Genomic DNA, 14,283 nt, shown 5'->3' with positions numbered 1-14,283 from the left:
TCAGTAACATATGTAGAAAAGATTTAGAGAGAAAATACATTTATTTAAGAGATAGATTGAGTGCACAACTGAGTGTAAACTTTAAATCTGCCTCCATTTTGTTAGCAACGCCCAACTTCCAACAGTCCAATCAATTCCCGAAGGATGAAATCAAGCCCCACCCTACTTTTTTTTCTCATTTCAGAAGCCGTTTCACTCTGATATACGTCACAATAAGGAGAAAAAGACGATCTCAACTTCCGTTTCACGCCGACTTTAAATGAACTTTGAATAATTGTCCAGCGCTGGCGCCGCTCAGATGTTAGTCTGGAGCACTCTTTAATTCTGGGAAGGACTTGTGTACTTTGAATGAAATATATAAGATTAAGCATATTAGGGCTGGGTATTGACACAAATTTCACAATTCGATTCGATTTCAATTCACAAACATTTGATTCAATTCAATATGGATTATTTTCGATATATATCAGGTATAAAACATGGCCAATTTTCTCAAGGAAAACAAATCTCTGAACTAATGTTGTAAACTATGGGAGTCAGTTGTACTACATTAGCCGACTAATATTGAAGGTACAAATTAACTGATTTGTATACAAACACTTAAATTACACTAAATGATTTGTTTTTTATAATATTAACTTTACAATTACATAATCATATTTGTACTCCAATTCGTTTTTTTAAATATAAACATTTGGCTGTCATAACTTGCCAGATGTATTCATAGGCTACATGCATTAAATATTGAAGAACATTAAAAATGACAATCAATATCCTATGTAATGTGGTGCATATAATTAGCAAAATGCTCCTCTCTAGAGTTAACTTCTCTAGCTGACTAATGAGTTTATGGACACTGGATATGGTTTTTCTGAGGAAAATGACGTTACATGCCATTGTTTACTAGCCATTTTACTTGCTTCTCTCTGCGCTTAAAACACTTGAGCGATTCTATGTGACATGATACGGATTTCAGTAAGTTGTCCTGTATCTTTTAACACACTTTCAGATGCTTATTCATGTTTATTTCACGCTGTTACTGGCATTAAAGGGTTAGTTCACCCAAAAATGTAAATTGTGTCATTAATGACTGAGCCTCATGTGGTTGGACACCCGTCAGACCTCCGTTCATCTTCAGACACAAATGAAGATATTTTAGTGTAAATCTGATGTTCTGAAAGGCCTCCATTGGCTCAATGCACTTTACACTCTCAAGACCCTTAAAAGACACTAAAGACTAAAGTTACAAAGTCCATCTCACTACAGCGGCTCTACAATAACTTTATGAAGACGAGAATAGTTTTTGTGCGCAAAAAAACCTGATCTAACCGCGATCCAAACCGCTGAATCGACTCACTGATTCATAACGCTCTGAACCGCTGAATCGACTCACTGATTCATAACGCTTCAAACCGCTGAATCGACTCACTGATTCATAACGCTCTGAACCGCTGAATCGACTCACTGATTCATAACGCTTCAAACCGCTGAATCAACTCACTGATTCATAACGCTTCAAACCGCTGAATCGACTCACTGATTCATAACGCTCTGAACCGCTGAATCGACTCACTGATTCATAACGCTTCAAACCGCTGAATCGACTCACTGATTCATAACGCTCTGAACCGCTGAATCGACTCACTGATTCATAACGCTTCAAACCGCTGAATCGACTCACTGATTCATAACGCTTCAAACCGCTGAATCAACTCACTGATTCATAACGCTCTGAACCGCTGAATCGACTCACTGATTCATAACGCTTCGAAGCTTCATGAGGCCGTGTTTTGAAATCGTCATCACTATATAAGTCGTTATTTAGGGTTTTTTTGCGCACAAAAACTATTCTCGTCTTCATAAAGTTATTGTAGAGCCGCTGTAGTGAGATGGACTTTGTAACTTTAGTCTTTAGTGTCTTTTAAGGGTCTTGAGAGTGTAAAGTGCATTGTGCAAATGGAGGCCTTTCAGAGCATCAGATTTACACTAAAATATCTTCATTTGTGTCTGAAGATGAACGGAGGTCTGACGGGTGTCCAACCACATGAGGCTCAGTCATTAATGACACAATTTACATTTTTGGGTGAACTAACCCTTTAAGGCAGAAGAGAAGATCCGTTCATGTTTGCTCCACGCTGCCGCTTATCTTGAGCTGAGCTGCGGTAAAGCGGTATTTATGCTTTTGAATTTCGTAAAAAATTGACGTAATCTGAAATCTGAGACTTTTCATATCAATAGTAATAAAGCACAAAGATTTATTGGATGTGAGGTGCGCTACAATGTTTATTTCATTCATAACTGAAAACAGGATTATAATCGATTCTTGGGATTTAAGAATCGATATTGTTTTGTAAAAGTGAGAATCGATTAAATATGTAAGCATATGTAGTGGTGCACATGTAACACTAGGGATGGCTCGATACCACAATCTAATACCGAAGTGCCGATATTAAATCGATACCACACAGGGTCTGAATTTTGACGCGGGTATTGCGCATAATTTTACTCACTCTCGCAAGTTTTGGGTTTATGAAGCGGGAAATTAGCAAATGTTTATTATTAAATTAATTAACAAAGATTATCACATCAATCAGTCATTTGGAAACTATCTTGTAAGTAATTTCAGCATTACTGCGCGTCTCCATTCTCTCAAAATGAGCACATTGCTTCTGGCTTCAAAAGACATCGCACCTGCACGATAAAAGCATCTGCGCTCAGATTCAACACTTTCGCTTCCGGTGCGGGACAGCTGACGGAAATCACCGCCCACGTCTTCTTAAACCTCGCCAATTTCAACATGCAAGCGATTTTAGAGCATTTCGTAATACATATGGGATGAGAACTCTGAGAGAGAGAGCTTTCTTTACGCTCATGCCAACAACAAACACACACACACACACAAGCCTAAAGAGCTCGCGCATTCCAAATTAAGTTGTTTTTCCTCAGTCAAATACACACTAAATTATGTCAAATTTAAATCTTTAGTGAGTCGTCACATAAACACAGTTGGGTAATGTTATGTCTTTCGCGGATGTAAATAGTGCAATAGTATGCATGCAAATATTCGGTCGAAACGAACGCTGGAGATTTCGTTATATTTAAACGATACGATCTTCTGTATGTGCGTTAATCAGTGTTAAAAGAAAAATGTGTTAATTAGATGGTTTGATTTATGCACTCACCTGTCGATCTCTTAATGTCTTACAAGTCAGGAATGAAGTGACGATGCTTGGCAAGGTTTGATGGTTCTTCAGCAGTTTTAGAAGCAAAGTAATTCCACATTTCACGTCTACTCTCTTTATTAATGAGTTTTGTGCGTGTTGAGTGAGATTCAGCTGCTGTATTCATCTTGTTCTGTTGCCACATTTGCCGGTTTCGCGTCAGTTTGGGTAACGCGCTGCCACCTAGCGGTGAACTTCAGAACAGCAGCAAATACCGAAATGAGCAAAATCATGATATCGACCGTTTGAAATAAAATATATACCGGTATTTTTCCAGTACCGGTATACCGCGCATCCCTATGTAACACACACACACACACACACACACACGCTGTCCTCTGAGCTGTTGTTCCTCTGTCCTCAGGTGGCTCCAGCGGAGGGTTTCTCGGACCTGGCGGGGCAGGTGTTGACGTCTCCAGCTAAGAGCTACATGCTGAGCATGCTGGCGATGTGTGTGGTGCTGCTCTTCCTCATGGGTCTGCTGTGCGGCCGCATCACCAAGCGTGTGACGCAGGAGCTGAAGGACAGGTAGAGAGGGGGTGCAGGGCGGCCCATCTTGCCCCATCGCACCGCTCTCCGTCCTGAGCCGGGGAAGGACACTGGGGTCGCTAACGCAAACCTGACGGAGGGGGGCGGGTGTTTAGACTCGTGCTGTGTGTGTGTGTGTGTGTGCGCCACCGACGGCCACATGGGGACCCAGTTTTAATTGCTACACACACTCTTGTTTTTTTTCCCTGACCGTGCTTGTCCTCCATCGTCACCTGCTTCGGACGCCCAGCGCGCGCCAGCGCACTCCAACTAACACCACAGAGACTGTGTTTTGCTTTCCAGCTAAAGGTTTTTATTTATTGTCGATGTTCCGGACGCGCCGGAGGTTTGGCCCTGATTCCTGCGGCGTCCGTGTTGCTGGAGATGTGCACATTGACCCCGATGCGTGTGTGTGCCTTTTCGCTGAACCGTGACGGATGGTTTGGGTTTTTATCATGGGCTTCCTGTCGGTTTTTCTTCACGTCACTGAGAACATTCTTTCTTTGCAGCCGGGGCTATAAATATTTGCTTCGTTTTGATTGGTTTATTTCACGAGGGGAGGGTTTCTGCGCCGGAGAACTGCTCTAAACTGAGGAAATGGATGATATCGGTCGCTTCTGGGCTGTGTTTACACTGGCCAATGGCTGTGGTACGATCGCTCGTGTTTTCATTGTGCCGCCCATTCACACACACTGTAGATGTCATTTCACATCCTGGGCTTATTCTCTGAACGCTGTGCTCGTACGCCATTGGCTTTCCAGACACGTCCAGGCCGGTTTTAGGGTTTTTTTTTTGTTTTTTTTTAATAAGCTTTCTTGACAGTCTGTCCATCTCGCTCTTCTGTGGTTGAGCTCCGAGCCGTCCATGACTTCCACAGTTTCCCTCTGCTTCTCTTCTGTTTGAGACTGGACTCGCACGCTAAATTCCCAGAATCCCTGAAGGCTTTAATGCATAAACACACATTTGGCTGCCACTGAAGTCCCTCTGCGGAGAGACTCGTGCTGTTGAACCTGTAATCCAGCTCCCTGTGCATCTCTGCCTTTTACATTAATTTGGCTTTTGTACGGTTCTATTTGTATGCTTTTGTACAAAATGACATTAAAGTGGACTTTGGTTATCGTGTTTGTGCATTCAAGCTGTGCTTTAATCATCTGAAGTGGCGTCACAATGCCGTGCTGTAAATAGCTGTATGATTTGAACAGGATTGTGGGTCTCACACTCTCAGCCTTAACTGTGGCATTTCTTCTTTTGTTTGCAGAAGCCTTGCTCAGCCATGGGTTGCTCCTATAAGCAAGGACAGGAAAGGATACACTCTTATTCATTAACAGAATTAGCCACTTTAATCTCAGCCCATCGCTGGGCCGGTTTAACGCTCTGCATGTATGAAAGCTCTTCAGAATCAGATTTGCTTCACACACTCCTGCTTCTAAAGCTTCCTCTGATTTCAGCCGCTCTGGTTTAGTTGAGCTTCATCTCCTCCGTCTGGTGTTATTGCTGTGTATTGATACAGATGACTGTGTGTGTGTTTGGACTCCACCATAGGCGTAAACTGCTACTTTCGGGTTATGTTTCATTTATAAATGTGCGTCTGGTTCATATTTCACCCTGAGCATCTAAACAATAATAGAACAATATGGATCTCCTCTTCCCCTTCGCTGGTTTCTTATGGCTGGGTTCTTCTCATTGTTTTTGAGCGAACTATCACTGGAAAACGTGTGTGTGTGTGTGTGTTTCATCTTCTCTTCGCCATCATCCACATCCTGTCTGTCGAGCTGAAATCATGATCATGAAGTGTTTCTCCTGGAGCCGTGTACTGTACTGATATAACTCAATAACTGCGCGCGCTTTTGACATTTCTCATGTTTTGTTCTGTATGAATTGGACCGTTGTTAATAAAATTGATCTGATGGTTTGTATTTGCTGTGTGTTGTCCTGTTTAAGCGCGTGTGTGTGTGTGTGTGTGTGTGTGTGTAACTCCTCCTCTCAGTAAAGGTCAGTGTTCAGACGCCGTCTGGATCGTCTTGTGTGGCCGAGCGACACTGAGGTGCCACATTCCCTTCAGCCGCTTCTCAACCTCCGCTTTGTGTAACACACACTTCCCTCTTCTGTTGGTGCTTCAGTGGAGCGGGCGTGAGGGAGAGAAGTGTGTGTGTGAGCTTGTGTGGGGAATTATTGTGCTTTCGAGACCACTTTTGCCGTTCTGACCTGTCTGCGAGTTGATTTGGCCCTGCAGCTCAGTCTGGAAACCTGTACGTTCATTTCTACTGCTTCTGTTACACTTTTGCGGGAGCCAATCACAGACTGGCTTCTCCACCTGCCGCGCTATTGGAGGGTTTAACACGATGACGATAGAGAAGCGATGGGTCGTAGCGAGAGACGCCGTTTGCAGATCTAATTCCTGCTTTCAACACTTATTTCACACTAGTTTTAGTTGTTTTCTTTTTAAAAATCATTACTTCATTAAAACATCAAAATATTGAGATAATATTGTATACATGAATTTTCCAATTCAATGAAAAGATCTGAACAAGTTGGGCATTAAAAATATGCAAAATTATTTATTAAATCACCTGTACATGTCCCTTTTTAAAAATCTATTTGAAGGCTTTTAAGAGCTGCACATATATTATATTTAACAGATATAATCGCTGGCGTAATAATAACGGCCCATTTCAAATGTTTACGTGCTTTTCTTCTTTTTCTTTTTTGAGCGCTGATGAAATCTTACTCTTGTAAATACTCGCCAGAATTTCTAGATCTTTAAAATGCATCTAAATTACAGTGAAGTGCAGCCGTACGGTGGCCTGCAGGGGTCAGAAAGGATATAAACTGAATTCTGAAGTGATTTATTCTTAAACTCAGAGATGTGGATTCGGACTGTGATTAAATGAGCACACGACCTGGAGTTTGTCTAAAACTGAAGGACATTCGGTCGGGTGGAGGGAGAAAAACACGGACATTCTGGATTCAGACGGCAATAAAATCACAGACTAGCCCGTCAATGATGAGAATCCCTGATGACCACATGAGAAACTTTAACCGTCTGAATAGAGCTTTAGACAGTAGATGGCGCTTCTGGAACAGCAGAAATATATTGAGATATCTTCCTCCTGTAACGCTGTTCTGTTCTGGCTTTAGCTGCGCATGAAGGCCAGTGTTTGTAAGAGCACACACTACTCTAACACAATGCAGTTCATGCTTAACTCAAGCACTTTCAAGGACCTATGTTTGTTTTCAAGTATTTTCCAGGCCTTGAATCCATGCGTCTGAAATTCAGGAAGCGTGGGAACCCTGAGTAGAAAACACAGAGCAGACTCCGCAGACCAGTTCAGTCTTAAATTGAGCTTTTACTCCAGTTTTTCCGATGGGATTCGATCACTTTATATGATGAGCAGTGTTGGGGAAAGTTACTTTGAAAAGTAATGCATTACAATATTGCATTACTCCCTTAAAAAGTAACTAATCAAGTTACTTTTTAGGAAAAGGAATGCGTTACGTTACTTTTGCGTTACTTTTTCTCACCTGGGCTGGGCTTGTTTTTTTTTTTTTATAGCAAAAAATGTTGTATTTTTGTGCAAATGTAAAGACCTCTTCATACCAAAATTGAAATAATAAGCCTCAGGCTGAGGTCCAGATGTGCTGCCATTCTGGATAATGGAAGAACAGGACGCAGGAGAGAGAAGTTTGACCAATAAAAACTAAAAATCTAGTAATATTTGCTCATGGTTTAACTGAATCATCGAAGGTCAGCAGCAAGACATTGGTCAATAAAGGAAGATTAAATGCATAATATTTGTTTTATCTAACATTAATATATTTGAGGTTTGCATAGTATTCTGATTTTGCATTTGACTGATTTTATTCATTTTGAGGAGGACAGAATCTTTATTGTGCAAGTGAGATAAATAAATGCTCACATTTAGTCTAGAACTACAATAACGCTCATGTTCTCACACACACACACACACACGCCTCTGCACTGACTCTTGATTTTTCTCAACATGGGGGCAGGACAGCTGTCATTCAAACTAATGTGAAAAAGTAACTCAGATAGTTTGTTGTAAATTTGAAAAGTAATGCGTTACTTTACTAGTTACTTGAAAAAGTAATTTGCTTGCGTAACTCAAGTTGATTGTAATGCGTTTCCCCAACACTGGTGATGGACAGATTCTGTCAGTGGAGGAAGAGAAATGATCAGGTTTCATCAGAAGATCTTCACTTGTGCTAGAGGAATGAAAGTCTCACTGGCCTAATGTCAAGGTCTCATTAAAATACTGAAATATTTGAGGAAATAAGGCAATATTTTCCTTTTATTGTGTACATATATGTAGAGAAGCAGTTTGAGTCAATCTCATGTGGTGCAACATTAAAATCTTTCACATGTGCTCAGTATAAAGAACATTTTATTACTTTTTACAACACTTTTTTTGGTTACAACACATTTAGAGTTATTCAATGCTTTTCTTTAAAAAAAGAAATGGGTTTTTGAACCCATAAAACCAACTTTAATACATTTCTAAAAATGTTTTAAAACTGAATTCATTAAAAAATATATATTGTGGTCTTTGACTACCTGATATTTGTCCCAGGAATGAGAATAAAGGATTTTTCCCTCATTTCAAAATGACAGGTCATCCTCTAAATGAACTTCATCACCGCATGAATATTGTGGTTCAAATGGAAGGTTTTATTCCTATTCAGAGGGTGTTAAATGAGTCTTTTGTTGTGGTAAATTGTGAGCTCAGGAATAGTATAATAGCGCCTGTATCTCTCCAGTGTCTGCTCTCCTGCGTCTCAGAAGCTGTACGGGGACACAAAGAGAGTGACTTTGGTAATGTATCGCCCCAGCAGCAGCTTCCTGTCCATTTCGCTCATCTGGACCTCCACCTCCAGCGTGGCGGGACCCTGGATGGGGTTGACCAGCAGCAGCTGCCCCGTCTCTCTGCCCGCCCGCTGGACGCTGAAGTGCTGCCCGGCCCTCTGCCCCAGCAGGCCGAAGCGTAGCCCGTCGCCCAGCACGCGGGACGCAGACAGCCGGAGCAGGACGGTGGGAGCCGCCATATTGGACACCACCGACATGAAGTGGAAGTTGACGGAGACCGGGGCCTGCAGACAGGCGGCATCCCCCTGGACACACGGGTTACGGTCACACCGCCTGGGGGAAGAGAACCAGAGTGAGGCGGTGGAGAACCAGAGTGAGGCGGTGGAGAACCTCAGAGTGAGGCGGTGGAGAACCTCAGAGTGAGGCGGTGGAGAACCAGAGTGAGGCGGTGGAGAACCTCAGAGTGAGGCGGTGGAGAACCTCAGAGTGAGGCGGTGGAGAACCTCAGAGTGAGGCGGTGGAGAACCTCAGAGTGAGGCGGTGGAGAACCTCAGAGTGAGGCGGTGGAGAACCTCAGAGTGAGGCGGTGGAGAACCTCAGAGTGAGGCGGTGGAGAACCTCAGAGTGAGGCGGTGGAGAACCTCAGAGTGAGGCGGTGGAGAACCTCAGAGTGAGGCGGTGGAGAACCAGAGTGAGGTGGTGGAGAACCAGAGTGAGGCGGTGGAGAACCTCAGAGTGAGGCGGTGGAGAACCAGAGTGAGGCGGTGGAGAACCTCAGAGTGAGGCGGTGGAGAACCTCAGAGTGAGGCGGTGGAGAACCTCAGAGTGAGGCGGTGGAGAACCTCAGAGTGAGGCGGTGGAGAACCTCAGAGTGAGGCGGTGGAGAACCAGAGTGAGGCGGTGGAGAACCAGAGTGAGGCGGTGGAGAACCAGAGTGAGGCGGTGGAGAACCTCAGAGTGAGGCGGTGGAGAACCTCAGAGTGAGGCGGTGGAGAACCTCAGAGTGAGGCGGTGGAGAACCTCAGAGTGAGGCGGTGGAGAACCTCAGAGTGAGGCGGTGGAGAACCAGAGTGAGGCGGTGGAGAACCTCAGAGTGAGGCGGTGGAGAACCTCAGAGTGAGGCGGTGGAGAACCTCAGAGTGAGGCGGTGGAGAACCTGAGAGTGAGGCGGTGGAGAACCTCAGAGTGAGGCGGTGGAGAACCAGAGTGAGGCGGTGGAGAACCAGAGTGAGGCGGTGGAGAACCTCAGAGTGAGGCGGTGGAGAACCTCAGAGTGAGGCGGTGGAGAACCTCAGAGTGAGCCGGTGGAGAACCTCAGAGTGAGGCGGTGGAGAACCTCAGAGTGAGGCGGTGGAGAACCTCAGAGTGAGGCGGTGGAGAACCTCAGAGTGAGGCGGTGGAGAACCAGACCTGAAATCAAGTCCATTGTGTTGAGCTCTCTGGTCTTTGAATGAGTTGTTTGGTACAGAGGTGGAAAGTAACAAATTACATTTAGTCGTGTTACGGTAATTGAGTAGTTTTTCTCTGTACTTCTACTTTTTTAAAGGGTTAGTTCACCCAAAAATGTAAATTCTGTCATTAATGACTGAGCCTCATGTGGTTGGACACCCGTCAGACCTCCGTTCATCTTCAGACACAAATGAAGATATTTTAGTGTAAATCTGATGCTCTGAAAGGCCTCCATTGGCTCAATGCACTTTACACTCTCAAGACCCTTAAAAGACACTAAAGACTAAAGTTACAAAGTCCATCTCACTACAGCGGCTCTACAATAACTTTATGAAGACGAGAATAGTTTTTGTGCGCAAAAAACCCTAAATAACGACTTATATAGTGATGACGATTTCAAAACACGGCCTCATGAAGCTTTGAAGCGCTATGAATCAGTGAGTCGATTCAGCGGTTCAGAGCGTTATGAATCAGTGAGTCGACTCAGCGGTTTGAAGCGTTATGAATCAGTGAGTCGATTCAGCAGTTTGAATCGCCAAAGTCACGTGATTTCAGCAGTTTGCCGGTTTGACACACGATCCGAATCATGATTCGACTCACTGATTCATAACGCTTCGAAGCTTCGTGATGCCGTGTTTTGAAATCGTCATCACTATATAAGTCGTTATTTAGGGTTTTTTTGCGCACAAAAACTATTCTCGTCTCTTCATAAAGTTATTGTAGAGCCACTGTAGTGAGATGGACTTTGTAACTTTAGTCTTTAGTGTCTTTTAAGGGTCTTGAGAGTGTAAAGTGCATTGAGCCAATGGAGGCCTTTCAGAGCATCAGATTTACACTAAAATATCTTCATTTGTGTCTGAAGATGAACGGAGGTCTGACGGGTGTCCAACCACATGAGGCTCAGTCATTAATGACAGAATTTACATTTTTGGGTGAACTAACCCTTTAATTAGCTTTTAAAATCTGTAATTTGACTTTTACTTAAGTATGTTTTGTTTGAAGTATTGTACTTCGCTACATTTTAAACCACATCTGTTACTGAGTAAAAATAAACAATACAAAGGGATGAAAATCGCGATCCAGAAACGACTGCATTGAATTGAAGGCGGGAGAACAACACGCAAAAATCACAAAAAGATGGAGACGGACGGACAAAACAGACGTCAGACCCAGCTGAAAGCGAAACGCCGTCGTGAACCCCTGGACAGTGTGGAAATACTTTGGACATAGAAAAAAAATAGCCGGGTGTTGTCCTTGAGGATATCAAATTAGCAAAAAACACATAGAACATGTTCAGGAACACCCTCTGTGCGGATAAAGGTACGTTTATAACTTAAGGCCGAATGATTTCTGTGATGCAGAGGGAATCCAGACATGACAATTTAATTTACAGTATAACGCAGATGTCACATAAAACACACAAACGGATGGATGAATACATGGTCTGTGAATATTAAAGCTCAAAACACTGCTATTTAAATATATGATTACCGTTTTGGTAATGTATTTGTATTAAATAATAAAAAGAAAAATTCTATAATTCTTAAAGTTGTTAATCTAATTCATAATAATTTATTTAATTTAGTTCATTAGACATGTTTTATTGAAATTTTAATAAACAAAACAAACAAATGGTTTCAAGTTTGTTATAATAAAGCATTTGTTCAAATGTTGTTACTCTTTCCACCTCTGGTTTGGTATGGCATTGCTTGTTATTGATGGTATGGTGAGATCAGTGCTGATGACTTACAGCGGAGACGTCTTGATGTACGTGGCGTTGCGGAGGCGATGACAGTCCACCTGCTCGCAGCGATGACCTCCATATGTGTTCACACACACCTGCTCTCTGCTGCACGCATGGGTCGCCCTCACACACTCATCAATGTCTACAGGAAGCACATGAGGACAAACAACTGTTGGAAATTGACTTTCCTAACATAGGAAGTAACCTATTTTAATGTTTTATAAGTTGCAAAATGAAGATGTATTACAGAAATTATTAGATTCACTACATTGCCAAAAGTGTTGTGCCGCCCCTTCACACGCACATGAGCTTTAACGCCATCCCATTCCTAATCCGTAGGTTTTAATATGGAGTCACAGCTCTAACAGCTTCAGCTCTTCTTTCCTCAAGGTTTAGGAGTGTGTTTGTGATGTTGGAGAAGGCCTGGCTCTCAGTCTCCGCTCTAATTCATCCCAAAGCTGTTCTATCAGGTTGAGGTCAGTTCCTCCACACCAAACTCCTCATCATGTCTTTATAAAGACGCTTTGTGCACTGGTGCATGCTGGGACAGGAAGGGGCTGTCCCCAAACTGGTCCCACAAAGTTGGGAGCATGAAATTGTCCAAAATGTCTTGGTGAAGCAATAAGAGTTTCTTTCACTGGAACTAACCCCTGAAAAACAACTCCACCCCATAATCCCCCCTCCACCAAACTTAACACTTGCACAATGCAGTCAGGCAAGTCCTGTTCTCCTGGCAACCGCCAAACCCAGACTCGTCAGACAGAGAAGCGTGATTGGTCGCTCAGAGAACACGTCTCCACTGCTCTAGAGTCCAGTAGCGGCGCGCTTTACCCCACTGCATCCCACGCTTTGCATTGCTCTTGGTGATGTGAGGCTTAGATGAGCTGCTCGGCCATGGAAACCCATTCCATGAAGCTCTACACACTGTTCTTGAGCTCATCTGAAGGACACAGAAGTTTGGAGGTCTGGAGCTCTTGACTCTGTGACCCTCAGCATGCGCTGACCCCCCTCTGTGACCCTCAGCATGCGCTGACCCCCCTCTGTGACCCTCAGCATGCGCTGACCCCGCTCTGTGACCCTCAGCATGCGCTGACCCCGCTCTGTGACCCTCAGCATGCGTTGACCCCGCATGCGCTGACCCCGCTCTGTGACCCTCAGCATGCGCTGACCCCGCTCTGTGACCCTCAGCATGCGCTGACCCCGCTCTGTGACCCTCAGCATGCGCTGACCCCGCTCTGTGACCCTCAGCATGTGCTGACCCCGCTCTGTGACCCTCAGCATGCGCTGACCCCGCTCTGTGACCCTCAGCATGCGCTGACCCCGCTCTGTGACCCTCAGCATGTGCTGACCCCGCTCTGTGACCCTCAGCATGCGCTGACCCCGCTCTGTGACCCTCAGCATGCGCTGACCCCGCTCTGTGACCCTCAGCATGTGCTGACCCCGCTCTGTGACCCTCAGCATGTGCTGACCCCGCTCTGTGACCCTCAGCATGCGCTGACCCCGCTCTGTGACCCTCAGCATGCGCTGACCCCGCTCTGTGACCCTCAGCATGTGCTGACCCCGCTCTGTGACCCTCAGCATGTGCTGACCCCGCTCTGTGACCCTCAGCATGTGCTGACCCCGCTCTGTGACCCTCAGCATGCGCTGACCCCGCTCTGTGACCCTCAGCATGCTCTGTGACCCTCAGCATGTGCTGACCCCGCTCTGTGACCCTCAGCATGCGCTGACCCCGCTCTGTGACCCTCAGCATGCGCTGACCCCGCTCTGTGACCCTCAGCATGCGCTGACCCCGCTCTGTGACCCTCAGCATGCTCTGTGACCCTCAGCATGTGCTGACCCCGCTCTGTGACCCTCAGCATGCGCTGACCCCGCTCTGTGACCCTCAGCATGCGCTGACCTGGAGTTAGAGCTGGAGTTACACACCTGTGGCCATGAAGTGTTGAACACCTGAACTCAGGGATGAGGAGCGGCTCAACACTTCTGGCAATATAGAGTGTGTGTGTGTGTGTTTAAAATGTTCACACAAAGATTGCAGCATTTTTCTTAATTGCATTTACACTCCCAGGGCCCTATTTTAACGATCTGAAACGCAAGTGTCAAAGCACGAAGCGCAAGTAACTTTGTGGGCGGGTCTCGGCGCTGTTGCTATTTTCCTTGCGGGATAAATGGCTCTTGCGCCCGGCGCAAATCTAAAATGGGTTGGTCTGAAGTAGCTTCATTATTCATAGGTGTGGTTTGGGCGTAACGTGAATAAACCAATCAGAGCGTCATCCAACATTCCCTTTAAAAGCAGGTGCGCAAGTTCCATTATGGATTGCTATTATTATGGCGTATTTACCAGGCGCACGCCAGGAGCGGTTCACAGCCGAGGAGACTGATGTGTGTAAGAGCAGTGAAAGACAGAGAAGTGAAGTTGTAATGTTGTACATTATGGTTAAGGTGATTTCACAGTCTTTTTTTTTTTCAGTCTTTCAGTTTTTTCAGTTTTTCAGTCGATTTTTTTTCCTGGTTCTTGACGG

General features: G+C 44.7%; 2 protein-coding genes across 4 annotated transcripts in view; one reads left to right on the top strand and one right to left on the bottom strand.

Annotated features, from left to right (window-relative positions):
* The window catches only part of glg1a (golgi glycoprotein 1a), a 56,748-nt gene extending 51,083 nt beyond the window's left edge, over positions 1-5,665 (top strand). For 2 of the 3 annotated variants that reach the window (XM_079809847.1, XM_079809846.1), the window contains 2 exons: positions 3,586-3,749; positions 5,008-5,665. In XM_079809847.1, the coding sequence (XP_079665973.1) occupies positions 3,586-3,749; positions 5,008-5,074 (231 nt within the window). In that variant the 3' untranslated portion in view covers positions 5,075-5,665. Of the gene's footprint in view, positions 1-3,585 lie in introns of all 3 variants that reach the window. The other variant, XM_079809848.1, reaches the window with a different exon arrangement.
* Positions 5,666-8,543: 2,878 nt separating this feature from the next.
* The window catches only part of LOC307121281 (fibulin-7), a gene marked incomplete at both ends in the record, with an annotated part of 24,018 nt that continues 18,278 nt past the window's right edge, over positions 8,544-14,283 (bottom strand). Inside the window, 2 exons of the mRNA XM_079808813.1 lie at positions 8,544-8,904; positions 11,771-11,906. Of these exons, the coding sequence (XP_079664939.1) occupies positions 8,544-8,904; positions 11,771-11,906 (497 nt within the window). The remainder of the gene's footprint in view (positions 8,905-11,770; positions 11,907-14,283) is intronic.

The sequence above is a fragment of the Gobio gobio genome (genome assembly GCF_949357685.1).
Source record: "Gobio gobio genome assembly, chromosome: 25".
In the NCBI taxonomy this organism is placed as follows: domain Eukaryota; kingdom Metazoa; phylum Chordata; class Actinopteri; order Cypriniformes; family Gobionidae; genus Gobio; species Gobio gobio.
The sequence above is the reverse complement of the archived record's forward strand: the minus strand, read 5'-3'. Positions and strand labels throughout refer to the sequence as shown.